This window comes from Leptonotus elevatus, chromosome 19 (assembly GCF_054856555.1).
Source record: "Leptonotus elevatus isolate MCC_2025b chromosome 19, RoL_Lele_1.0, whole genome shotgun sequence".
In the NCBI taxonomy this organism is placed as follows: domain Eukaryota; kingdom Metazoa; phylum Chordata; class Actinopteri; order Syngnathiformes; family Syngnathidae; genus Leptonotus; species Leptonotus elevatus.
Genome location: NC_141257.1, coordinates 10362356 through 10390240, shown reverse-complemented (window position 1 = coordinate 10390240; position 27885 = coordinate 10362356). Strand labels below are relative to the sequence as shown.

Genomic DNA, 27885 nt, shown 5'->3' with positions numbered 1-27885 from the left:
TGCTCCAACGCACCTGTTCCAATGAACAGTATCGTTATCAGGCTTATCCAGAGCTGCAGGACTCCGGCCCTCAAGGACAGAGTTTGAACACCACTGATCTAAAACATAGGTCTCAAACTCCGGTCCTCAAGGGCCATCATAGCATAGCATAGATGCTTCCCTCATCCAACACATTTGATTTAAAAAATCAGGGTCATTATCAGGCTATAGCAGAGCTTGCTGGCAAGTTGATCATTTGAATCAGGTGTGTTGGAGGAGGAAAACATCTAAAACATAGGTCTCAAACTCCAGTCCTCAAGGGCCGCGTAGATTATTCCCTTTTCCAACACACCTGATTCAAATGACCAGGATTATTATCAGACTTCAACTGAACAGAGCTTGCTGATTATGTGATCATTTGATTCATGTGTGTTGGAGGAGGGAATCATCTAAAACATAAGCCTTAAACTCAGGTCCTCGAGGGCCACAGTCTAGCATATTTTAAATGTTTTCCTCCTCCAACATACCTGATTAGATTATCATCAGGCTTCAACAGATCTTGCTGCTGAGCTGCTCATTTGTATCTCATGAAGCATGTTTGAGATGTTTCCCTACTCCAACTCACCTGAATCAAATAGTCATGATCATTATCAGGCTTCAACAGAACTTGCTGATGAGCTGCTCATTTGAATCACGTGTGTTGGAGGAGGAAAACGTCTAAAACATGCAGGACTGTGGCCCTCACGGACCGAAGTAAAAAATAAATAAATATTATTTTATTTTTTTAACTCAGCCTTATCAAGTAAATAGAACAGGACAAAGTTAATTTCCAACAATAAATTTCAAGAGTTAATAACACTCGTAAGTAACGCGTAAGAATATTACAAGGGTACGCCACATTATGACAAACACAAAACGCCCACACAACCTTGAAGCATCTTAAGATGTTATCTCATGCCAAGCAACAACAGAACTCACATCTTATTTTGCCCATCCCAGGACACCCCTACAATTCCCTTGGGCTACCGCTGCGCAGCACCCAACCGTAATCATCCTTTGTTCCATCGTCTCCCTGCTTCTGTCCCAGCTTTGTTTGGGGGTCTTTATCGGGTCAGCCCGTTCTTGTGAGACAGCAAGTTGCCCAAAGGGAGAAAGTGTCCTTAATAAAATTGCTAATTAAGCATCCTTGCTTGGTGCAGAAGGAGAATGCGGAGAAGTGCGTAAGAGAAGCTGAACCTGGAGATTGGGTCCCCACAGGTTGCTTGTATAGAAAACCCACAAATGAGAACATTCTCAAACTTAGCCCACGATAAACCTTGATAGGGCAAAAACAGTTTGAAGAAACTTGAAGTTGTCAGCTATCCTGTTGACGCTACAAGGACACTCATGACCCTCAAATAATTAGCAGTCAGTCCAACACCAGTGCGGCATTGGCTGTGCTGCCAAAAATCACGACACTGCGGTCAAGGTTAACGAGTTGTTACGTAACACACAACAATGCAGGAAGTTTGCTTCAAGTACAGACCGAACTCAATCTATATAACCGGTTGTGCCGATTGAAGAAGTGCATCCTAGCGTCCGCGCTCAACACCGAGAGAATCCTTAACAGCTTTCAGTTCAGGCGGTCCAACTAAAAGTGAAGCAGAGGCCAACTGGATAAATGCCCAGCTCCGTTTTTATATTATTTTAACACACACCCGCACTGCCATGTGGTATCATGAGCAAACGGAAAGACTGAACAGAACTGGTTACCTTGACTTTTACGATAGCAATACACATTGGCCAGTATTTGTCCTATATTTGAGTGTGGAATCAGATGCCTGCTTGCATACTGGCATCCTTCCGTGATCAGACAGAATACATAAATAACAAATGAGGAAGAAACCCTAATTAACAACCTGTTCCCCCCATGGAACTCAAGGATTGAAATGTGGCTAAGAGGGAATCTGAGAGGTGTTTTTTTAACACCTTATTTTCAATTAGAAGTGACAATAGGTGCCCACGGGGCCCTGAGCAAAGTCCCTCCACAGCAGACTGCTGACTGGATAAACAGGCTATCCATCCGTGCCTTCAAGGGTGTGGCCCGGAAGCTCAGATTCAGTGGGAATGCTGTGTTTTGCTATTTTTTCTTTTTGCTGTGGTCATGAAAGCCGTAGCAGGCAGAGAGGCAACAAAGTGGCTATGTAGCTCAAGGGAAGATATTTTTTGGGGGGTTTATTTGTGTGTGTTTGTTTTGCACACTAAAGCCCATGTAAATATTCCACATAACAAAAAAAAATATATATATGCAATGGTTTATTCTTTGGAACTGGTGAGATTAATAGTAACACACTACTGAAATAGAACCCAATAAAATGAAGCAAACACTGCACACGAAAAATTTTTTTTTATTATTTTAGCGCATTGAACTCTCTCCGAACTTCTCCATCGGTGAGTCTTCCGCCCTGACTGGGCTTTGAACCCTGATCCCTGAGTCAAAAGTCAGCAGTATTACCCACTGAGTCACCAAGCCACTAGCAATTGCTATGTTACATTAAATTTTAGAGACGTTTGAAACCACTTTTTTTTCAGATCGATACCAATAGAAGTACTCAACTCTTGAGTAGTCACCGATACTGAAACCAATTGTACTAATACCACTTGTACTTCTGATACATAACCCCCCCCCCTTAAAAAAAAAATCGCAGATCATTTTAAGAAAAGATTTATTAATCCCATAATAGCAGTTTTCCTTAAAATTACATGAAATTAACCCATTCAATCCCAAAGACGCATTTATATGTTTTTCCAGATGCCAGACATTCAGTCACAGATAGTTATTTATATTTGTAAAAAGTTAAAATACAAAATAAATTCAAGTGTTAGTTGTCAATTTTCTATTCATTCATTCATTTTCTTAACCGCTTTTTCTCACAAGGTTCGCGGGGGGCGCTGGAGCCTATCCCAGCTGGCTTCGGGCAGTAGGCGGGGTACACCCTGAACTGGTTGCCAGCCAATCGCAGCAATTTTCTATTCCCCTAAATTTAATTCTTAGTTCCTGATCATAAAGTGGCCACAAGATAATGGTATCGGCCCCGATGCCTTGAAATAAGGCTGGGTATTGTGGTATGGCAAATATGGCGAACAGCTTCAGCATCGTCAACCCAATCTGCAGGGGGGAAATAATTAACCCAACATTGGGTAAAAACAACCCAATTTTCACATTTGGAGTTTTGCAAATATTTTGTTGGGGAATTGATTGTCTGTTATTCACTGGTTCAAAGTGATAACAGTAGGGACGGGTGAGTATCGATACCAGGTATCGGTGCGGATACAGGCCTTATTTTAATGTATCAGTACTCATGGAAATCCACCATGTTGTGGCTGTTTTACAATCAGGAAGTAGAAATTAGATTAGCATTTTGAAGGGAAAATTCTACACTCTAAAAACAGCTGTGGGTCAAAAATGGACCGATCCTCTACTTGAGTCAAGAAATGGGTATTTCAGCATAAAACTCATTAATATTGGTCAGATCTGTTTACTTGGGTCAAAAAATTGGGTCATTTTGTATAAAACAACCCAGAAGGTTGGGTCAAATTGACCCATATAAAGAGGGTTATTACCCATATTTGATAATTGGGTTACTTTTGAGCCAACTGTTTTTAGATTTTATATTGGGATTTATAGGTCTTTCTTTAAAGTTACCTCTTATTTGGGGAGGTGGGGGCCATTTTATGTACTAGTGGTATTGGTATCTTTTATTGGTGAGTTGAGTATCGGTATCGATCTGAAAAAAAGTGGTAGCGAACATCCCTATATTATAGTATTTTTCTGGAGTCATTTGGTGAAATCTTGGTATTAAAGTGAGTTGAGGCGCCTCATTTATAGACACATTTAGTCAGTTGTCACCTTGTTTTGGCATCTATATGCAATTACAATACAGTATTAACATTTTGAGGTGTCAATTCCACATGCACTTTGGCGACAGCACTCGGTTCACACCTGCCGCAAATAGCGGGGATTCAATGTAAACCTTATATTAATTGACATGCACCAATTAGATCCCTCACAAACCTGCATTTATTGCCTAACACAACAAGGTTCACAGCGTGCACAGCTGTTGAATTCAGGGAGCTCCCGAGCTGCCTTATAGTTGCCGATGTGAGCCACTTGATGAAAATGCATCGAGACAGAGCAGGGGGGCTTTGGAACAGTGTTCTTCAAATAACAATATTGACTTTTAAAAGGCAAGGGACACAAACAAGCGGGGAGGCGTGAAACAAAACCCTCACGTAGGGCATTCAGTGGCGCATGGCAAACTGTCGCTATAAGGTTAAATCAAAGTGCATCCAGCCGACAACAAGCTGCTGAGAGAGGGCGACGCAGTTAGGGCCAAAGAGTAAAACGTGCATGATAATGGTCGTTCGCAAGCGTGTCGCCAATGTACTCGTATTGAAAGCTACTATGGAGTGTTATTGCTACAGCATATTGAGAAAAACACAGACACGGAGATGGCAAAGGGCAGATATTTACATGGATTTTATGGTATATATTATTGCTTGGATAAAAAAAATGTATACAACCAAATTGAAATATCAATGACATAATCAGTCTCAACTTCACTTATATCACATTAGTGTAAACTAAGCCGTAACTGGTGGCCAATAATGTACCGGATTGTTTAGTATGCAGCCACCTCTATATCATACATTCCACGAGCATCCCCATATGCATTCAATGCCAATAATGACAAATTAATGTCACGGTCAAGACAGAAGTGATATCCAAGCAAATTAAGAGCAGATGCAAGGGGCGGAGTAAGAAGGAGTGTTCAGCATTGTAATTTCCATCTTATAACGATTGCTTACTGATCATCCGTCATCCTGTCACTTAAGCCCAATTGTCACAACCGGAGTTTTCAGCGTCAAAGAGTTTTCTGAGCCACTTTAGAGGGAGTCAAACGCTTCTAACGTCAAATTTGCAATTGGGGTGTTAACCAGTACTTAGAAGGCAAAAATTCACCACATTATGTGAAGTCAGTGAAAGAACTGCACTAGTTTTTGTGCATCCAGTGTTATAATTAGAACATGTAAAAATATATTTGCTGTGTGTATAAGAGGATTTTTGGCACCTTGAGTTAAAAAATATGAATGATAAATGAGCAGTGGGTAACTACTAGTAAGGGCTTTTTCAACGAGAATTCCCCAAATGGATGAATAATTCCATCACGGAAGCATAATGAAAAGGAAGTCAATGCTTTCAATTTTCCGACAGCTCATTTCAGACTGCGGCTTCTACCACGCCCAAGTGCCATACCTGATGCAGCTATAGTGTTTGAATGTGCTGGCAGCCTTCTGACATTCCAGACAGAGCTGGATAGCACCGGGATAGTCTTCCTCCTGGAGAAATAAAGCAATGTCCGTAATTAAAACTACGGGTGTCAGGAGTTTAAACTTTTTAATCATAACTAATCTCATGACTTCAATAGTTAGCTCACGATTAATCGCAAATTTTATATCTATTCTAAATGTACAATAAAAGGTCAAATATATTTTTTCTAAGTTTTATACTCATGTTAACATAAAAGTGGGAAAGACTCATATTTTAGTCATTGATATAGTAATTTCAGAATAATTCATAAAATTTTGTTAAAATGAAAAACATGTACTGTACTGTAATAAACGTTTGATGTTAATTTGCGTTGGTCATAATTCTGCCACTAGATGGCATAACTGCATTTGTAAGACGTTGGTGACAGCTCAGTACATTCTTCTTTTCATATTAAGAGCTATCTAATCTTTACCATGAAGTAACTTGTGAAATTCTGCACATTTTTTAAATTGTAAAATACAACTTGACCCCAGTCTCCACAAATATATGCATTATTATTAAATGTATTACTGCAAAATTTTTACGTGGACATGTCTGCTGCATTGCGACTGGAATTCCCCCAGTACAGGCTTTCCAAGTAAGGGGCGGTTATTAATCCCGCGTTAAAAAAATGGGTTTTGTTAAAGGAACTTTAAATTAACTCTAAATTAATGGACTAATTTTGACACCCCTAATTAAAACACAATAAACTTTTAGCACGTTAAAGCTGTGGTACAGTACAAAAAAATATGTTATTAATTAAAGATGATGTTACAAAGTACAATTTTATTTTCCCTGTCACGTTTTTTGGATTAACTGTCAGTGTCTCGATTTTGTTAGCTCCAACGGATCCTCATAAAAGAGAAGCATTTGTTAGCAGCTATGAGTTCAGCGTTCAATGTAGAATGCATAATGATATTTGACCTTTCAAGTCAGTCATCAACATGTGTGTCAAATGTGCGCACATACCTCGAGCATTTCGCTGAGTCGGACATCTGTTCTTTGCTGTGAAGGGAAGAGCAACATTTGAACACTATACCATTATTAGTTATGTTTTTTAAAGCAACCTCAGCAATGCCAAAAACAAATTCAAGAACAAAACTTTACCAGTGTCTTGATGGTCCTAAGAGACTTAAGCAGGCCTGTTAGGAGCTGCCGCCTTCTCTGATTGGCTAATAAGCCCAAGCTGGCTTCTGTGAATCCCTCCTTTGAGACACTCAGTTGCCTAAACAGAGCAAATTACAACAAAAAAATGATTGTGGTGTTTAGATGAATATTCTTTTTGTAAGCATTAGACGCATTTCTGTCCTGTCACCTAAAATCTATGTATAAAGCTGAGCTTCTTTCTGAGTGAATGGGTGTTCTATGAGTAGGAACTGATCATTAAAAAAAAGTACCAACGGGCAGGCTGTGCGAGAAATATGTTGTGAGATGAAAGATATAGGTTGGTTATATCTGCATATCAGACAGAATTTTGGCCCTGAACACCACATTACAACTCAAAGCCAAAGATCCTTAATTGTAAGGCTGATTGTGTGGTAATGAAGTGAGTTATTTTCTTTTGCACTAAACATACGGTGTAATTAGCATTTATATATGCCTTACAAGAACATAGTATCTCCGGCTCAAGACTTGTTCATCATTCCACCCTGAAGCAAAACCGGAATTGCCTATAACAGTTTATTTCCTATTCAATTCTATTCATAATGTATTTAACAATCTGCTGTATGCTTCAACGCATGGGATCAATAAAGGATGATCTTATTTTTGGCTTTGTAAATCAATTGGAAGAGATGACCGTGCGTTAGTAATACATGAAAAGCATCAAGAATATGGAGATTAAATGCTGTCAAGCATACAAAGCACACCGTCACCTTCTTGCATTTGTGCATATGACAGCAGCCACCTGCAGGTTGGTCTGCAACGCCGTCACTCTCTCCAGTTCCTGAGAACATAAACCGAAGCACTTCACAGTTAAATTTCCCTTAAGTGTTGAAAAGGAACCTGAGGCGAAAATTGATTTCTCTGATGCAGCCATTTATCAAACAAATCGCTTCTTCAACTCTGGACCGCATTCACATCAAGTGCAATGTAAGCACACATTAGTGCGAGATGGCTCCTGCTGCGAGTGTGTAAGAAAGTAGAGATTTGACGCCATCAGAATTAATAAACTGTAACTCATAATTTTTTCTTCAGAGCATTTTCACCCTTTAAAGCAATGCCCAATGAGCACTTTATTTTTAGATTTGGCATGCCATTATGACGACCACCGAAGAGACTGAAACTGAGTTAATGTTAAAAAAACAAATCTAGGAACAAATTGTACTTTTGCTACAGTATGTACACTTTTTGTTATAATATTCTAGGTTGATATAAGTGGCTACAACACTTTACTATAAAACTTGGGATTGGAGAAATAGTTATCAATTGTTCGATGACGAACAATTCTGAATTGAATTATTAAATTTAATTTATTCATACTGGTATGCTATGGTATATATAAAAAAAGAAATGTAAAGAAAAAAATGTACCATTCCAAGATGCAGTGAGATAAGGAATAAGGGACCTGTAATTGAACACCAACCCAAAGACACAGTAGCAGATACAATGAGAACAGCAGAGGCCCCTGAATTGAACCCTGTGGAACCCCATACAACATTGGGGCAGTTTAGCACTCATAGCAACCACAATACACATTGTGCAGATAGCTGTCCCAAGAATTCAAAACACTATTATCTATTCATATATCTCAAGTGTGAAATATTTAAAGAAATGGTTGCCATGTTCATGGCTAGCTACTCTAGCTCTGCACAACCGAAATGAACACCCTGTACGTCCTCTAAACATAAACCGAGGAAAGGTGAGCCAGCACTATTAACAGTACAAAACAACTCAAGCAAGCACTGAGAAAGCAGCAATGGCAAGTAAAGGTCAAGCAAATTTTTTTTGTCTCACTCGAGTTTTCTCTCTCTCCATGCCTTGTTATTCATATATTCCTCAGAGGTCTTCACTCTGACCCTCCAACATAGACTATGCACAGGCTCCTTTTACTAACTACGCCTATACGTTACAATGATGCTGCTGTTTGGGTCAGTCTGCTTCATTGTGAAGGAAATGTAATGAAACAAAGATGAATGGCATTTACGATCTAAAGTGCGCAGGTCCCTGCAGTTGACATTTTGTATGAATCCAGATGCAAACACGGTTAGCTGATATTAGGCATCTATTTCCTGACAGATCTACTTCCTGTCAGTATATAATCTCCCTCGCGAAACAGTCTTGAGACCTCAATTGTAATTGGCAGGTCTGACTGACCACCAAGGTTGAATAAACCTTTGTCTTCAAATGCGGCAACTAGGGAGCACAATGAAAGGCACGCGGCTAAGTCTAATGAATGTGTTTCCAGTGGAAAAATAATTGAGTCGCTGCCACAGTCCATTCCTTTTTGATTGTGTTTAGCGACCTGGTGAAGGTCTTCCATGGAAATGCATTACATCTTGGAATACCAAGGCAAAAGAGCTCCTTAAATCCATTTTCTGAGAATAAATACTGTTTTGCTCAGGGTGACCAGACGTCCCACTTTAAACGAGCCTTGTGTCCCGAGTCCTGGTGGATTTCGCCAGCCCCATTGCTAAGTCCCGCTTTAAGACAATCGTTTGGGCCGTGTGTATGTCAATCACACAGTTGTCATAGCAATTTATACGTGAAACCAATTAAAAAGGAACAATTAAATTCCTTCCTATTTACTTTCACATTCACGTTTGCGTCATACAACTGGAACTACAACTACTTCCTGTTTCCGCGTCTAAGAATCATGGGAAATGTAGTCGGACCAAACGCCAGCCGAGGGTGGCGAGTTTCCAATGTTGCAATGTGTGACTGAGCAAAAAGTTGGATAACGGTGAGTGCATTGAATTGTTTAGTGTCAACGAAGATAGCATTTAGCATTAGCTAAAGCAATAACACAACCACTGGTCACCAGATTGACTAGCAATTAAATTTGTTATAAATAGATCCAGCTGAGAATGTATTGTATATTTAATTTTCAGCGAAATTGTAGTGTGCCAGTTTTTAATTTTGAAAATCTGGTCACCCTAGTTTTCTTACTTTTATTTACAAAAATGTAATATATTTTCTTTTTATACGGAGCATGTTCAATAGAATAAAAATGTATTCACCCAAACTGCAAAAGTTTTTGCTCACAGTTATCATTTGGGATAATGAGCCTTTTTCTTTCTCTTTTTCTGAGATATTTGTGAGTGTTTACGAGATTAGCAGATGTCGATTTTTCGTCAGGGTTCGTTCAAGGTCTCCAAGAAATGTGTAACTTTTTCAAAACGTCTCTGCGGCCAATGCCTGGCGAACATCTTTGTGAAAAAGCAACATCCTCGCAAACCTTCGCCGCTCAGGAAGATACAGGCTTTAGTTTCATCAGCCTCTATAAATTGCCCCAGAAATATTGAGGCTCTGTCATTTTTGGCAAATTCCAAAATGCCCATCCTATTCTCCTTGCTAATTGTATGTCTCCATCCTCTGGTTGAGCCCCTGTACTTTTCAATCAACTCACCTTTGAAATATCTTACATGAGTGCAACGGTAAGCAAGTAGAAGACCGCCACCTTTAAAATACGCCCCTGAAAGTCAAACACTGGAAGCAGATCAATGACAATAGCTCTGGCCTTCATGTAACCTTCCGTCCCTTTCTGAGTGCAAGAAGAGGCCATGTGTAGCTAGCGGGTGTCAACAGTGATCAGACGCAAGCTCCGGCAGAAGGCTACTCCCGCTATTGCTATGAATCACATTAGATGCTTACCAGACCATCATTTTAAGATCCGAGCTGGGGGTTTATATGTCTGCACAAATTATGTTTCCACTGAAGGGCGATACACAGCACGCGAGCACGAAGAGGAAGCATTGGGGCCGGGGGGCTACCTGTTTCGCAGCAATATGCATTTCTGTGTACAGCGTAAAAAATGATCATAGAGAGCAGATAAGAAGAATGGAAGAGGTGGAGGCAGAAATGATACAGGACGCAAATGCAAAGTGAGGATAAAATGTCGATGGGAACTGCCTTTTCTGTCATTCATGTCAGTTCCCCATACGAAATCATGAAAAATGAATCTCTGTTTGACTCATTATGGCAAGAATGCAAGAGATATAGAAAGTGCCCTCTGAACTCAAGAGGGCATTTTGCGGGGCAACTTGGCCGAGATGGGTGGCGGCAAATGCCCCAGCTAATGGGTCCCGCTGTCATTTGGAAGCGGCAGAGTCACCGTGGGGGTCACAGAAATAATGACCCGTTTACTATTCACAGACTGACCTTTAGATGGCTTAACAACGCAATCAGCCGACACTTTTCCAGCAAAAAAAGCAGCACCGATGATTAGTGATGAAACCAATTTATTGGATCTAATTTAAGGAAAAAACAACACGAAAAACATTTGAAGGAAGAGTGATGGCACCATTGAAAAACGTGCCATCACTCAAGCCTGGTCAATCTTACTTAACTATTTAAAAATAATTAATCTCATTTTGCATGCGGTTCCTTAATTACTCCCAGGTCATGACTAACAAGTCTATACAGTCCAAAAATATTACTCTTGCTGCAGAATGACCAAACTGAGAGCGGACGAAGAAGACATGACCAAAAGAGACTTATTATTTTACCACATTAACTTCCTTTCACACTAACATGAAACCTCTTACGCGCATTTCAGGTCGTTGCAACATCAGAGGATTAAGGAAGGAATTTTTTGGGATTAAGTTTTAATTGAATTCAGGATGATATTTTGAATAAAATTAAGCTTGTATCTCCTCTCCAGCCCTTCCAATTGCTGTACTTTCACAAGGTCAACCAGGAGGACATTAACTGAGACCCTAACTCAGTATAATGATAGCAATTTTAATGACTAACTAAAAACACGGAAATTATGAAGAATAATTTTCGGGAAATTTCATTCAATGAACTTATTTGCTCCCAAAAACGTATAAATGTGTTCTATTTTAAATAGCACCATGCACCCAAAGACGTATTTAAACGTTTTTATGTTTTTGTATGCAAGAGAGTACAGAAGGCTTTGATGCAGCCTCTGAACTGCAGAGAATGCTTGAAGCAATGGTAGCCCATTACATAAACGGCCAGCAGGTGGCAGCAGAGTAGAAGAGATCAACCAGGGTCATGTTGCAAAAAGGTCTTTTCCCCCACTGTTTTAAACAGATTTGTGAATAATGATGAAATTTAGCCATATTCTAATGCTAATTGCTGCAAAACGGAAACAGATAGAAATATATGTTTTTTTCCTGATGAAAGAAGAGACTCTAATCTTTCTTTTGGTAGGTTCCATGTTTTAATAGCAATAGAACACAATATTCAGTGGGCCTTGCAAAATCAAGTCAAAATCCAGTAAAACAGCCAGGAGCAATGGGGGTTGCTTCAGTGAAAATCACTGGGAGTGAATGAGTTAAGTAACAACAAAAAACAGCTATTCAATAGAGGTGGGACGATACGGGTGACTCACAATTCGATACTGTGACGATATGTGGCCCACGAAAACGCTAATATCACGATACACGATATCTACGATATTCGATATATTGTCAGAAATGTTCTCACCGATATATCACTAAAATTCAGTATGTGAGTGACAGTGAAAACATGACGACTGTTCTTCTTCTAGACACCAGTTCTTCACCACTGCTTCTGCCTACTTTACCACCATTTAGGGATTAGCGCCCCCGCAAAAAGGACAGGAGAGATTTAGTACTGACGGTGACTGCAAAGGATCACAAAAATCACGGTTCGGATTGGATCACGGATTTGAGTCACAGATCGAATCGTTTTTTGGACCACAAAACAAAACAAAACCAAAATAAATTGATTTATTTCATGAAACACTTTTGCCCATTAATAATAATACCCCAAAAAAATCAACTCAAAATATCAAATTTGGTCATATAGGATTTAGGAAGACAACTTTAAGTGCAATAAGAGGCAGAAACATTCTTATTTTACAACATAGTATTAATGGCTTGAAGTTTTCCTAAGATTTAAATGTCAATAGTTGACATTTTGAGTTGAATGTTTTTATTTACTGGAAGAAGTGTTTTATAAAATAAATGAAGACAAAGTTTTATTATTTTTTTTTTTTATAATGAAAAAGACAAAGTGCAATTTAAGGCACATTCGCTTCCTTTAAACATGAAGAGTGAATAACAAAGTAACCTAGGCCCAGGATATTAAAAAAGTAAAGAAAAGTAAAGCAAGCAAGCGAGGTCGGTTTCACTCATTACTGTTGCCAGCCCTTTTTTGCATTTCAGGGCCACCGTACTAGCCAGGCACTATAATGCTAACACTAGCTGCTAGCCACTAACGTCGGATACTTGCGGCATATCATACAATGACGACGTAATTAACTAGCGGTTTCTTAGCATCTTAAATTTGTGATTAAATATACTTTCTGGATGGCATGTTAGTAGAAAATATGTAATTTAAACAAAAACTTCGATATGTAAGCGTCAAAAATGGAAGTCAAACGAATTCAAAGTAAAAGCCCACCAAGGCATTGACATTAATGTTTTGTTTGGTAAAGCTTTATTTTTTAAGTTCGCCTTGGTGTAGGCGGCGTGTTACGTTGAGTATGTTTCCAGCTTCCAGACGAGATAACTCCATTATAACAACAATATATTGCAATATCGATTTTTTTTTTCCCCACCCCTAACTGTTCAATGTAAGATGTTTATTTTTTTTTTACCTTGACATAAGCAGGCTGTTTCTCCAGAATGAGATCGGCCACCTTTTTAGACACCTACAAAGAAAGAGAAAGAGCAGAGATGAGAACCGTTGTGTTAAAACAGAGAAACTTTGCCCAAAAGTCAGCGCATAAAACAGCTTGGGTGGTGTTATCATCTAATTTCAATGTTAAAGTGAACCCAATTGTGGCCAGCAAGTGCATAAGCTGCATCCATTTTGAAGCACTGTGATGTAATTTACTGATTCAGTGGTTCACGCTTTCATATAATGAGTTATATGCTCCCTTAAATTGTACATTTGGCGTTCAAGCACTTGACTGCCCCTCACAGCACCACGTGCGCACACGCACAAACTCATATCGAAGGTCCCTTTCCAGTGAGAATTTGAGCAACCAGATGGGGTTTAAGCAAAGCTATCAAAGCCTCAGGAAATTTTCAGCGACATGTGAAGAACATCAGCTTGGTATTACCTCAGCTAGCGTTTAAGTCAAAGTGCATCTTCGGATTACGCCAGTTTTCGCAGCGCCTGAGGTTTCACAGTGCGCAAAGGCAATTAGCTAGGAGATGAACCTCTGCCGGGAGTGAGTCAGAGATGCCAATTAAGCTCAGATGCAGTGGCGGACAGACAAGGCAGATGTTCGCTCCTAAAATAACACAAAATGTCTACTGGTCCGAGGCAAAGAGGATTCAGGTAAAGCGGCTGATACGTACAGGCCATGCGTCTGTCATATCTCATGACGAACCTGAAATAATTGCATCTCAGTTGTGACAAAAGGAGAAGGCAGTCATAGGACACCCCCGTGGCGAGTGCATTGAAGCCCCCCATCATTGCTTCTGCGCAGGGATAAGCTTCATTTCACACACCGACTACACGTCTGCGAAGTAATGATGTGTGTGACCGGCGAGCCTGCTTGTGTACACTGTAAACGTACGCACACATAAGCCACCCACCAGCCCACAGCCTCGTTTCATTCTTGGCAGAGGATATCAGCGGCGGTGAGATGACCCGTAGCACATATTGCTCACGTTTATGACGTCACCTCACAATAACGCCATTCCTTATCTGGTTTCTCCAAAATAATCATTCAATGATTTGCTCGCCAGTAAAATCCTGTTAAGAAAAAAAACATTCATCAGCTCCTTAGCCCCTTGCGCATTATTGGCATGTCGCACACTAATTTTCATACTGCGTAATAAAATTATTACTCATTATTATTATTAAATCATTAAATATATTCCAAAATTTAAAAAAATACAAATGCAATTAATTAGATAAAATAAATGAATTAATAAAATACATTCAATAAATAAACTATTATTAAGTAAATACAGAAATAAAATAAACACATAAAATTTGTTTTTTATTGAATTGAATATAAACCAAAAATTGATAAAAAATTTAATAAATACATTAAGAAATAGATTAAATAAATTATGATTAGTATTAAATAAATATATAAAATAAAATAATACAGATACAATCATTATTTATTATATATGGAATAAAATAATAGATGCATTAATTATTTATCATATATAGAATAAAATAATATCAATAAATAAATTAATAATTTTAAATAAATGTAAAGTTAAATAAATGAATTCCTACTAATAATTAATTACACACATAAAATAAAATAACACAATATATGAATAAATTCATTAAATTAATGATTACATTAATTAATTATATTTAAATGAAATTAATTAATTAAGAAATTAAATAAATTTAAAGTTAAATTAATTAATTATATTTAAATAAAAAAATTAATATTATATCATTGAAATGATCTAAGGCCAATCTGTTCATTGTAGGATGAAAACAAAGAGCCATTTCTTTGACTTTCGGTTTCCACATATTGACTTTCAATCAGTTTCCTGAGGTGCTTCCAGAAGCTCACTGCACGGCACCTGGCACGAGCATTCAATTTAAGCAAGTCATTACCATAACTCAAGGCTTGCTTTTTTACGAATCCCATGAGGAATTTTCTTATTTTCCTTGCATGAGGCCCCATCATTCGATTGTTTACAAAACTTCAGAGCCCTACAGACTCAAGAAACAAGAAACTGCTTGATATTTTGTGAATAAATTTTTCTCCATTAATTCTCGGGCTATCGCTGTTGAATATTTTCATTCTATTGATGATTCTATTGATTAATTGGATACAATCCACTTTTTGCTTTGTAACAAAGTTTTGCGAACCTATCACATTAACTCATTCACTGCCAGTGACGGTTATAGACGTCATAAATTCATTTGAACTATTCCTATTAGTTTAGCATTTTTCTCCCACTTTTGTTAACAAGAGTATGAAAACCTAGAATTTTTTTTTGTACATTTAGAACACATATAAAATTTGTGATTAATCGGGAGTGAGTGAAGTCATGCAATTAATTACGATTAAAATCCTGACGTCCCTAATTTTTAATAATCTTTTCTTTTCTTTTTAAATAATAAAGTAATTTTAATTATTATTATTTTTTTATAATGTTTTTTTAAACATGTTCTAATACAACTGAAAAAAATCGAGGTTTTCATAACTCTTGTTAACAAAAGTGGGAAAAATGTTAAACTAATATAAATAGATCAAATGATTTTTTGACGTCTATAGCCGTCAATGGCAGTGAACGAGTTAATGACTCCTCGGTGACTGCTTCAGAAATAGTCATCACTTACACGCTACATGCCAATGATCACTTATGATGCCGCAAGACACTGAACTGGCTCACTGTTGAGGGTGCTACTGAACATAACGACTGCAGTGTTTTGGCCCGACTGGTCAGCGGAACAGTTGCCATGGCGAGTCTCCCGAGGTGCCTGCAAGCTAAGTGTGACATATTAGGGGAAGGCTACAGGATGTGTTTACAAACACATCGCGCTCACGCCAGAGGCCACATAAAATGTTCTCAATTTATCGGCTGCTTGCCCGCTAACCCGTTATACCCATGAGGGAAGAGGGGCTATGTTCAAAGGCGTTACTTTTTTCAGCCATTTTTAAAGTTAATCTCAGTCTCACATTTAATCAACCTCATCCCGTTGATATTTAAATCAAACTTACAGCTGCCTGTTGTCTCTTCAGTCTGTCTCGGTACTCTTCCAACTTCAGCAGGTCCAACTCGGTCGGGAGTTTCTAAACAAACACAGACAACAACAGGGTTCATTTGTAAGGCAGCCACCGGCAGACGCTTCACAGTGTTACGTATCCTGCTGCTTCAAAACAGAGCTTCATTAGAAAAAGTTCTAACTAGGGAGAGACAGGATATCTTAGCACCGAGGAGCAGAGGAGGTATTTACTGCTAAGTATCTTCATTTCAAATATATCCCATGAAACATTCAAATGAGTCCAAGATTGTCCCACTGATCTGACAATGAAACGTAAATAATTACCTCAATTCATGGATTTTTATAAGATCATATAAGGGCTGGGACAAGAAGGCAGAGAACATTATTTAGTAAACAGCAAACAAACTCAGCTGGGTAAAGAAGATATTACAATTCCATGCCCCAAAGGATGATAGGTAATTACTTTCCCCTTGATTGAGAGTCTCATTTCAGGTGGTGTGGTGAGACCAAGATAAATCTAATGAGATTTCACACCCTCCTTCTGTTCACTGGATACAATCCATCAGTCTGGATGTCAATGGAACGAGAAGAGGAAGTGGCAGCAGGAAGTGCAGGAAACCATCACACTTGCACAAGCATTGCAAATATCGGATTGCTATCTATCGTGTGCGGTGGCTTTGATGGGATTACGGGTGGAACCCATGAGGCGGTCTTCTCATCAATCAATTTTACAGGAGAGTGACTTGTCATTCATTCAGTAAGTCGAGCACTTCAAAACGGAGAGTATTTTCACACAACCTCCAGTTCGTGCTGCACCATGTCAAAAGAGTCGTTAGAGAAGTAGATCTCCTCGATACTGTCGATGATCTCCTGCTCGGCCTGGGGGTCGACGGGCTGCTCCCGCATCTCCCGCAACTCCTCCTGAAAGACGGTACCCGCAGACATTTTTTTCCATTCAGCAAGATCCAGCACAGAGAAACAAACAATCTCGAAGTGCGATAATTAAATCGACAACTAATCGATTCGCAAATGTAATCGATAATTATTTTTGATAATCAAACTCATTCACCGCCATTGGCGGCTATAAACGTCAAAAATTAATTTTAACTATTTCTATTAGTTTAACATTTTTTTCCACTTTTGTTAAGAGTATGAAAACCTAGATTTTTTTATTGCACATTTAGAACAGATATGAAATTTGTGATTAATCGCGAGTTAACTAGTGAAGTCATGCAATTAATTACAATTAAACACTTTAATTGCCTGACGCCCCGAATTTTTTATCTTTTCTTCTTCATTTTTTTTTATTCATTCACTGACATTGACGGCTATAAACGTCAAAAATTCATTTGAACTATTTCTTTAAGTTAAACTTTTTTTTCCCCCACTTTTGTTGACAAGAGTATGAAAACCTAGAATTGTTTTATTGCACATTTAGAACAGATATAAAATTTTGGATTAATTGTGAGTTAACTAGTGAAATAATGCGATTAATCACAATTAAAAATTGTAATCGCCTCTTGCCCCTAAGTTTTAATGATCTTTTTTAAATTAATTTATGGCAGTGAATGAGTTAATCATTTAGATATGGATTTTATTTAAAATTGTACAAATGCTCATCATTTCTGCAATGATTTATCAATTAATCAAAATCTAAATCCAACATATCCTAGCACCGCCCCTGCGTGCTCTGATTGTTTGCACTCAAAGGTAATCGATTCTTATTTTTGATCAATGAATCGTTTAGATTATTATTTTTTTTAATTGTCCAAATGCAAACATTTTCAGCAATTATTTATCAATTAATCAACAACTAATTGATTCGCAAATTAATCGATGATTATCTTTGATACTCAATTAATCGTGTAGATTTTTTTTTTTTTTATGTGTCCATATACTTAGAATTTCAGCTCCTCAACAGTAAACATTATCTGATTTCTGTAGTATTGCATGAAAATTGAATGATTATCTTTGTTTTGAACTTTTGAAAAATAAAACAAAGTTTCTGTTACTTTGGAAAACAATGATAAACATTTTTGCAGATTTTCCTCATATTACAGACCAAACCAGTAACTGAATCATAATGCACTGTCAATTTGAAGTAATGTCCTGTTCTTGAAAAAAAATAAAATTAATTAGTGCTGTCAAAGTTAAAGCATTAACTGATTAATTAATCACAAAAAAATATTGCATTAATCATGAATTAACGCAAATTAATCGCACTATTAATTTTGACCAAAGATTATCCTTTAGCGTGACAGCGGATGGCTACGTTTAAGGTAGCACAGGTTGTTTGAGCAATAAATATAATTACATGCATTAAAGTAAAGCATTTAATATATGTTTGCATATCACATTTAGAATATTTGTTCATGTCAAAATATTGGGGTCATTTTTTTCCCCATTTAAAATTTTGAAAGTTAAATTATTGATTAGAAAAAGAGGAGGATGAGTGTGAGCAGTGGATCAAAAAATGTCATTAAATGTCAAAAGAATTAACATATAACCGGTGCTCTTCAAATTTATTATTTAAAAAATATTGAGGAAAAAATGCATTTTTTTATTGATTAATTGTGATTAATCAAAATTCTAAGATGTGATTAATCTGATTAAAAAATGTAATCGTTTGACAGCTCTAGTAAAAATCGGATTGATTGATTACTTGATTGATAGATTAATCAAAAAATAATAATCAACAGATTAATCAATGACTGAAATAATCGTTACTTGCACCCCTAATACAATCATAAGAAAAGTTAAAAACAATTAACAAAACCTTGACCAATATTTACCAAAGCAGTAAAATTAGCATTATATCAGATAATGGACGGATGGATGTAACAAGACAGTCAGAGGAGTTTCAACACACAGGAAGGGCTTAAGGAAAGTGGGAAAGGGGTTGAATGAAAATGAGATGGATAACAAGAGGCAGAGAGAAGAAAAGGAGAGGGAATAAGAGAGTGGTTAGGGAGAAGATTACATGTTATTTCATTGGACTGCTCTCATGGGGGATATTGGTAGAGGTTGAGAGGAACAAAGCTAGGAAATGAATGGGAAAAAAAAAAAACCAAAGGAGATTCCCTTCCCTTTAGAGCATGTGTGAGAACCCTTATTGATTAACATGCTGTGCAACCGCCAATTCTTATTGCTGAAAAATCTTTCAGATTTTAACCCCTTTATCCACTGACGTTAATTAGCAGGTATATGGTTCGCAGGTCAATAACAAAGTGTGATGAAGTGCTTGAGTTTGCAGTTTTGAACAAGGTTAAGTTGGTCACAATTGCTTACAGTATAAAAAGTGTAACAGTATAACAAATAGGAGTTTTTGAAGCCGACGTTGTTGCCGATTTTTGGCAGAAAAAAATACAGATGACTGATTAATCGCCTGATTAATTTAAAAAATATATAATGCATAAAATATTTTTCCACTAATGCATTTCAACGTGTGTCAATTATACATAGATTTGATTGGTTCCCAAAATGCATTGCGTGGTACGACGTGCTTGATTAATGACATTAATAATGTTGACGGCCGATTAATCTGTTGTAATAATAAAGGTCCATTAAAAACAAACAGATGCACAAGATGGACCTACACGACTGGACGGGAACAGCATAACATTATTTACAACATATACTTATAAACTTATTTGTACAGCTAAAGTTTAGGACCTCAAAAACTCCCAACCACAAAAAAACTCAATGTAACTTCACACCAGTCCGAATCATTCAATCGAACTGAAGAGTGAGGCTTAAAAGTATTACATTTGAAAACGAGCACAAAGGACGACTTGCTGATGAGATGAGTAAGGCGGTCAAGCACAAACAAAAACAGCCACATCTGAATTCATAAGCTTTAAATGCATACATAGAGATATTGTATTTGAGTGCACATATAAATAAAACATCTCATGCAGCGGAAGGTAATGCTGACTGTGACTTCTTTTATGCGTAGAATCAATACATTGAGGCATCAGCACATTCAAATCTTTTGCTACTAAAAATAGACTTAATAAGGCTGGATGTGGAACTATAGGATGAATACCATCCATAGATACTTCCACAAGAAAACTAAAGACCAACCAAAATGAATGAGGGTTTTTTTCTTTCCCAAATTGCAGCATTTGCAAATCGAAAAGCTGTATAATATATTGTGCTCGGACGGTATAGATCTCATAAGATGAGGCTGATTCCGAGAACCTTGTTACACACCCACCAAGCACCAAAATATTTCCCTCACTGCTATCAGTCTGGAGTGTGCAGAGAGGCAGCCAAGTGTGCCACCCATGTGACTGTGTCCAAGTCTGTGTGTGTGTGTGTGTGCGTGGGGGTGTGTGCGTGTATGTGTGTGTGTTCCCCCACTCACATCTCCAAGACAATGTTGCCGAGAGAAAGAAAGCCAAATTTTGAAACAATTATTCATTGATTTTAAAGCTTGTCATTTACCTGGAAATGTATGTTGGTATGACAAAAAAAAGAAAGAAGAGAAAATAGCAATTAACTCATTAACTGCCATTGACGACTATAGACGTCAAAAATTAATTTGAACTATTTCTATTAGTTAAAAAAAAAATCCCACTTTTGTTAACAAGAATATGAAAACCTAATGGGTTTTTAATATTGTATTAGAACAGATATAAAATTAGTGATTAATCGTGAGTTAACTAGTGAAGTTATGTGATTAATTACGGTTAAAAATAGTACTCGCCCGACGGCCCTAATATTTAACTCATTCACTGCCATTGACAACTATAGGCGTCAAAAATTCATTTGAACTATTTTTATTAGTTTAACATTTTTTCCACTTTTGTTAACAAGAGTATGAAAATCTAGAAATAAAATGATTGTACATTTAGAACAGATATAACATTTGTGTGAGTTAACTATTGAAGGCATACTATTAATTTGAAATAATCTTTAAAAAAAAAAAAAAAAGATTATTAAAAAAAATGTCTAGGTTTTCATACTCTTGTTAACAAAAGTGGGGAAAAAATGTAAAACTAATAGAAATAGTTCAAATGAATATTGGAATATTGGACGTTTATTGACAATGGCAGTGAATGAGTTAATCATCTTTATTTTAAACATTTTTTTTAAAGAGATTTAAAAAAAAAAAAAGATTATTAAAAAATGAGGAGCATAACATTTGTCATCGTAATTATTCGCATGACTTCACTAGTTAACTCACGATTAATCACACATTTTATATCTGTTCTAAATGTACAAAAAAAATCTAGGTTTTCATACTCTTAACAAAAATTTAAAAAAACTAATGGCAGTGAATGAGTTAAGGACGCATAATCACATATCACTATGCAAGCAATATGGTGCATTCAGAGTACGTTCACAACGTAGGGAACTTGTAAACACATCCCGCTGTTTATCTGCACATAAAATATTTGTCCTTGATTATTACGTTTTAAATCAAAATAAAATTTCAATCATCCATCCCTATGGATATGTATATAATATGGTAGAAGAACATTCATATAACGTAATTAGAGTGTGTGAATGAAACACCGCGTGCAATTTAACTCAGGTGAAGAAGAGAGCAGGGGCCCCAGGGGAAATGTGTGGGCGAGTGCGTTGAGATTGGAAACGAGGGGTGAAGGCACAGCACAGGGGATCACGATCCGCCATAAGAAAGGTGGGTGGGGAATCTACTCAAATGAGAAGGAAAGTGAGAGGAGGCGGCAGGGGGTGGGGTGTGGGGTAGCTGAATGACTCATTGCTGGTGGAAGTTCTAGTGGAAGGACCAGAAGACAGACAGATGAGTGAAACAAAAAGTGTCTCTTCTGTGCCCTCCCCACATCGAAAACTGAATGAGTCACTGAGAGGATATTTTGAGGCTAACCGACGTTGTGCTGCACGTGCGACCTCGCTTTGATCAAATTCCACTTTGAACGAGGCAGGACCACAGAAAAAAATAAAATAATCAATGACATTCGCATCTCTTTTTTTGTTGCGGAAATTACAAATCTATTTGCATTCAAATTGTAGGACACTCAACAGACGCTATCAAACAATCAAAGGGAATATCAAAGTCTGGATTGCTCGCTGAATGTTGACAGGAACAGGAGGATAAAAATGAACATCGACAAACAGGAAGATTGTGAAAACAAAAGACTTCCGAACAATAGGAGCTTCATGGAAAATCATGTGACACCGAGATGAATGTTAGGTTAGCAAATTGGGGGAGATTATTATTTCCACAATGAGAGAATCAGATTATTTACTAAAGCCAACAAACTTTTACCACAATTAAGCCCCTCAGGCCTGAACTGTAAAGCAGAGTCACCAATCACTATTTCATCATACATAGTTATTCAAGTGTTCAAATGCTATAAAAAAATATATAATAAAATAAAATATGCAATTTTCATTTCTATTATAGAGTACTCAAATCTTTTCAACTAGACTAGCCGTTGTGCGTAAAGCAAGGGGGCCCCCTGCTGGTGGAGGAGGGTAGATGCATCTTGCAGAGTAGATTTTTGCAAATATTACATGAAAATAAATTAATTAAATAGATTCCATTTCCTGCTTAAAAATGCAAATTTTTCCAATTGTGTGTACAGGTCACAATAATGGTGAAAAAAGTTTTCAAATGACTTATCTGGCATTTCAACAGGGGTGTGTAGACTTTTTATATACCATTGTCTGATCCTAAGCTTTTCCCATGACTCAACCTTTTTCCAACCTTGACTACAACCGTCACATTCTCTGCTTAAACTTGCAAGTCATGTTCTACGAGGGGGAGGATGCAGCATCATTCATCGACCATCAGCGAGCCAGATGTTGTTTTCGGCTTCTGCTGGAAGTCCAATGATTTCAATCATGACTCATGATAGGTAAATGATGCCAAGCGGTGAGAGTCATGAAAAATAACTGCGTGCAAACATATGGTCTGGCGATGAGCAAGGAGAAATGAGGTTGGAACTAGAAATTTGAAATTAGAAGAATATAAAATTGCCATTGTTAGAAGAATAAAGTCATAAAATATTAGCATAATGAAATTTCATCATAGTGATGGTGCTTTTGTTTAAAAAAAATAGAAGTTTATTCTTCAACAGTATTTTATATACTACATAATATGATGTAGCTTTTTTTTGCAAACTAGTGCACATAAAATTGGGATTTTCTTCTGGCAGTTTCTTAATAGAACCAATGTTTTCCTTGTACTCTTATAACAGTTTTTTTTTTTTAAACCCGCCTCAAGACATATTTATATTTTTTAGCTTTTAACACAGCTATAGACTGTTCCCTTATTTTGGTGTCTTATTTATTTGTATCGTTTAAACTTGTTTTTTATATGTAAATCATGTTATGATAAATTACCATATATTTGATTTGCATATATGTAAAACACTAAATAAAATTAAGATGTGTTTAAAAAATATATATATTTTTTTTTTTATTGTGTCATTTTATTTTCTTATTACATAATTTTCTTTTCAGTGTGTCTATAATATAATTTTGTGATATGACTGAGTTTCAATCCAATTACAGCTACAGGCTTGCTATAGATAAAGTCAAAGTGTAAATACATTACTAAGGCTTATGCTTTGGTTAAGCATACAGAAGAAGAAAAAAAGGCAAGCTCCTCAATCCAAGATGACCTCAAGCAGAACGAGCAGCATTGGGAACGCTTGTAAGGTGTTCGACAATAAAAGTAGGGTATTGAATTACTGGCTGTGCTGTGAGGTACTTGCTGTGAAAAAAAATGTGTAATGGGGAACGCATGCATTCAGTGAGCAGATATCTGTTTACCATCATCCTCCAATTACATCTACAGAATCAAGTGATCCATATCACATCAGAGTTTCTGTTTGTTTTGTGCAAAACAGGTTGGACATGTAGATAATGTCGAGTATTGAAGGAGTGATTTTTGCTTCAATTTGATTTTGATCATTCTTTTAAAAAAAATAGTTTTTTTAAATCCATGTAGCAGTGTGTTCCCCAAAAAATATAATAAATAAGAGCGAGAGAGAGGGAGGGAGGGGGGAGAGGGGGAGAGAGAGAGAGAAAGAGAGAAAGAGAGAGAGAGAGATCTGCTAGAGCAGAACTTATTTCACACTCTGGGTTTTGTGGTAAATGAGAAGGCGTCCTTAAGTGAAATAAATGTTAACCTTCAGTCTCTTTTATGCTACTAGAAACCTCTTGGGGGTGAAATGTAATGAACCACGTTGGCAGTAAGGAACTAACACGCACCCACCACATGTTTGGGTTCATTCAAAACCCCTCCATTGGAGTCAATATATTGTCAAAGGGTCTGCTTAGAAATGTTCAACAATCTATGTTTTATTGTAGAAGTAAAATAGCAAATATAAGACAGGTTGAGGTAGCTCCACTATAAGATATCCATATAATGATATTGATCTCAAAAAAGACTGCTTAACCTTACCTTGCTTGGAATCCTTAGGTTCTCCACAGGACTTAGGTCTGTCATGCTCTCCTGAGGGCTTTTTAGACCCTGTTAGAAATGTTAGAAAAAAATAAGCAAAAGTACAGGAAGTGTTCCTAACTTAGCAACTTTTCCACCCTCTAGTGTATTTTTTTTTTAATGTGACAAGTGATTTGAGTCCAGCTAAACGAAACAGGAGATGCAAGCAGAACTGTTCTTCATATGGCACGAAGGGAGCCTTGTGTTTTCGGTTTGAGATACATGTTCCAATTGTTCCGCTCGTTTCAAATCATCTTCTCCATTAAAATGAATGGAAATGCCATTAATCCGTTATATTTTTTACTAGCACTCTGAAATATTGCACTTAATAAAAACATGAATCAATAATACAATTAAATATAATGTAAAGAACTTGGGTTTGTGCCAAAGGAGGGCAACTCCACAGCAATGAGACACAAACGAAGAAGAGTTTCAAAACTACTGTAAATGACTCATTAATATTGGTCGAGAAGAACAAATATATCCCTGTGAGCATTGTTACATGGTCTGTCTACGTCTGTTACTACACTGGTTGTGTTCAAATATCTGTTGCTGAAAACTTTTTAAATCTTATATTATAATAATAATAATGCATCGATTTATATAGCGCTTTTCTAGACACTCAAAGATGCTTTACCAAGGAATGGATGCAGTACATTATTCATGCACTCACACACATTTACACTGTGGTGGCAGTAAGCTACTTAAGGAGCCATGGCTGCCGTGGGGCAGGCTGACGTGGCTGCCTAGTGTCCGCCTACGGCCCCTCTGACCACCACTTTCCATACGCCAGTGTGAGCAGCACTGGAGGCAATGTGTGTGTGAAGTGCCTTGCACAAGGACACAACGACGCATGACATGGGGAGAGCCGGGGTTCGAACAGCCGACCCACTATCTTGCCACTATCATGTGCTTATAGAGGCGATCAAGGGGGTGATTGAACTCGTAAATCTGAATTTTGTGAAAATGTTAGGGGCGTGTCATCTAGCCTGAGACGAAAAGTAGCGTGTCAACATGCCATGCAATTTTATTATGTCTCACTCTGCGCCCACAGATTACAAACTAAACTAAAGAAACAAACAAAAGATGCGAGAAATAATACAATAAGTATCGCACTGTGTTATGTCCCATAAATAGGAACGTACAGCCAATTTCGAATGATAAGCTTTTTCCATTCATCGAAGGTGTGTTTTCATACCAAAACAATTGTTACGCGGACAAAACGTGCACTTGGACTGGTTACACGATTGACACCTGTCAAATTAGCACCAGAGCCGTCATGCTAGCAAGTTCTCTAGCTGTGTCTGGGATAAACACCAAATAGGTCATTTTACGTAGATTCACTTCACTCACCGGCCGGGTCATGAGCGACTTGATCTTCTGCATCGTGGCGCTGAAATATGTCCAATGAGTATATGAATGGCGATTGTTACGGCAATGTTGTCATCCTAGCGATACGCCTACATCGATACGATGAGGGTCGCCATAGTTGGTGGTCACGTGACCCGCGAGCAAGGCGGTGGCTTGTCTGACACATTCCAAAGCATCATGGGAAACGTAGTTTTTTTAATTGATTTCGAAATCAACCATTAGATTTAAAATGATTTTCTTTATGCAGGTGTTTAACATCAATAATTGAAATTAAATTGTAACATTATGTAACTGTTGTTGCAGTCAGGAAAGCATCTAGCATCTCGTCAGCATTGAGTTACTCTTGTTGGGTTTTGTTTTGGGGTTTTTTGGTACTTTTCTTAGCATTAAAATTTTAAGCATGAGCCCGTGAGATAGGACAGAAATGAAAGAGTGTTGACGGCTCTAACAAATCGCGTACGTGCTTCCCCCACTTAAAATGCCCAATGTTTTTAATAATTTCTGCTTTATCTGTCTTCTTGATCAGGTAATACATTTAAACACAGTTTATCTCTTCCCCTAAATCAAATACTGTATTATTTTAGGTACACCAGGCATTTTATTGTTATAATTATATTTGCATGGCTACTTCAATTCAAACTGTCATCAAAGCAAAGATAAGCTGCTGAATACTCTCTTTTGTTGTTTATTCATTAAAAAATAAAATAAAATTCTTACTCTTCAGAATTGATCAAATGGGTATGTGTTTGTTTGTGCTTTATGCCAAACAAATCATGCAAATGACTTGCTGCAGCGACCCCTGGCGGAGAAATCTGAAACAACAACACTAACAACAACTCTGGCTTTCCCAACACGCAAGTCAGGTTAATGAAGACTCTAATTTGTCCGTCGGTGTAAATGGTTGTTAGTAATGCAGTATATATTGTGGAATATTTCAATTAGTATCGGATTGAATAGCAAATACCACCGCACTATACAAGAGCCACTATACCAACTTTGTAATTATTACCCACTTAAGCAATAATTTGGTTAGAAGCAGCAGACAAGAGCTATAGTTCCTGGTTAATGAAGCCCCAGGTTATTTCTCAGTCAAATGAAGGTGAGCAAATTCTCTATAGGTGTTTATTTGGCATTCAGCCTAAGTGAGGAGCCTCCATTCAAGCATATGTTGCTATGGAACAGATGGTATGACCCACTACCAAAGAGCTCACTCACAAGGTCACAAGGTAATTAGAGCTTGATTCAATAAAGTGCTTTTTGCTATTCAGGGTCTGTCATGCTAAATTCTCATGAATGTTGACATTCCATGAACGGCGATTAATCATTATACCACATATGGAGAGCACCTCTGGAGAACTACTTTTAATTTGACGTAAGCCTATTAATATCCCCGAAAAGTGAAAATAAACATGTCTTCTAAATTTTACACAACACAGAGAAGAGTGTTGATAATAATGCTGTCAGATTTTAATGAATGAAAAATTGCCAAGTATATATGGATATATATATCTATTTGTCCAGCTCATGGATGTTCAGTACATCTTGCTCTTATTAATAATAAACCAGGCAAATATATTTTTTAATGTAGACCTCTGAATTAAGAATATATTTTGGTAGTCACAGATACTTTATCCACCAACAACATGCATTTAATTTTTCCTCTTCTCATGACAAGGTGCCAGCAGAGGCAGGTGGAGTGCGCTCAGCATGTCGAAGCATTCGTCTGCTCCCGCCTGTGTCTCACCATCACAGCAGGTCCACTGTATACCAATGCATCATGTCTAGAATCAAGCAGACTACTCTGCAGCGATTGCAAGTTCTTCACAAGTGACAGAACAAGTGACAGCTGCACTTGATTTCCATGTGTTGTGAAAGTGTTCAATTTCAGCCTGATCCTGTTGTAATTCTGGGTTTCAATCATAATGGGAAAAAG

The 27885-nt window shown here is 37.4% G+C and overlaps 1 protein-coding gene across 2 annotated transcripts in view; it reads right to left on the bottom strand.

The window, feature by feature from the left end:
* Nucleotides 1–26081, bottom strand: part of vps50 (VPS50 EARP/GARPII complex subunit) — a 72574-nt gene extending 46493 nt beyond the window's left edge. For both annotated transcript variants that reach the window (XM_086062188.1, XM_086062189.1), the window contains exons 1-9: nt 25935–26081; nt 24543–24611; nt 16940–17062; nt 16137–16208; nt 13080–13133; nt 7204–7274; nt 6437–6554; nt 6299–6334; nt 5276–5358 (exon numbers count right to left, since the gene is read on the bottom strand). In XM_086062188.1, the coding sequence (XP_085918314.1) occupies nt 5276–5358; nt 6299–6334; nt 6437–6554; nt 7204–7274; nt 13080–13133; nt 16137–16208; nt 16940–17062; nt 24543–24611; nt 25935–25967 (659 nt within the window). In that variant the 5' untranslated portion in view covers nt 25968–26081. The remainder of the gene's footprint in view (nt 1–5275; nt 5359–6298; nt 6335–6436; nt 6555–7203; nt 7275–13079; nt 13134–16136; nt 16209–16939; nt 17063–24542; nt 24612–25934) is intronic.
* Between the last annotated feature and the right edge of the window lie 1804 nt (nt 26082–27885).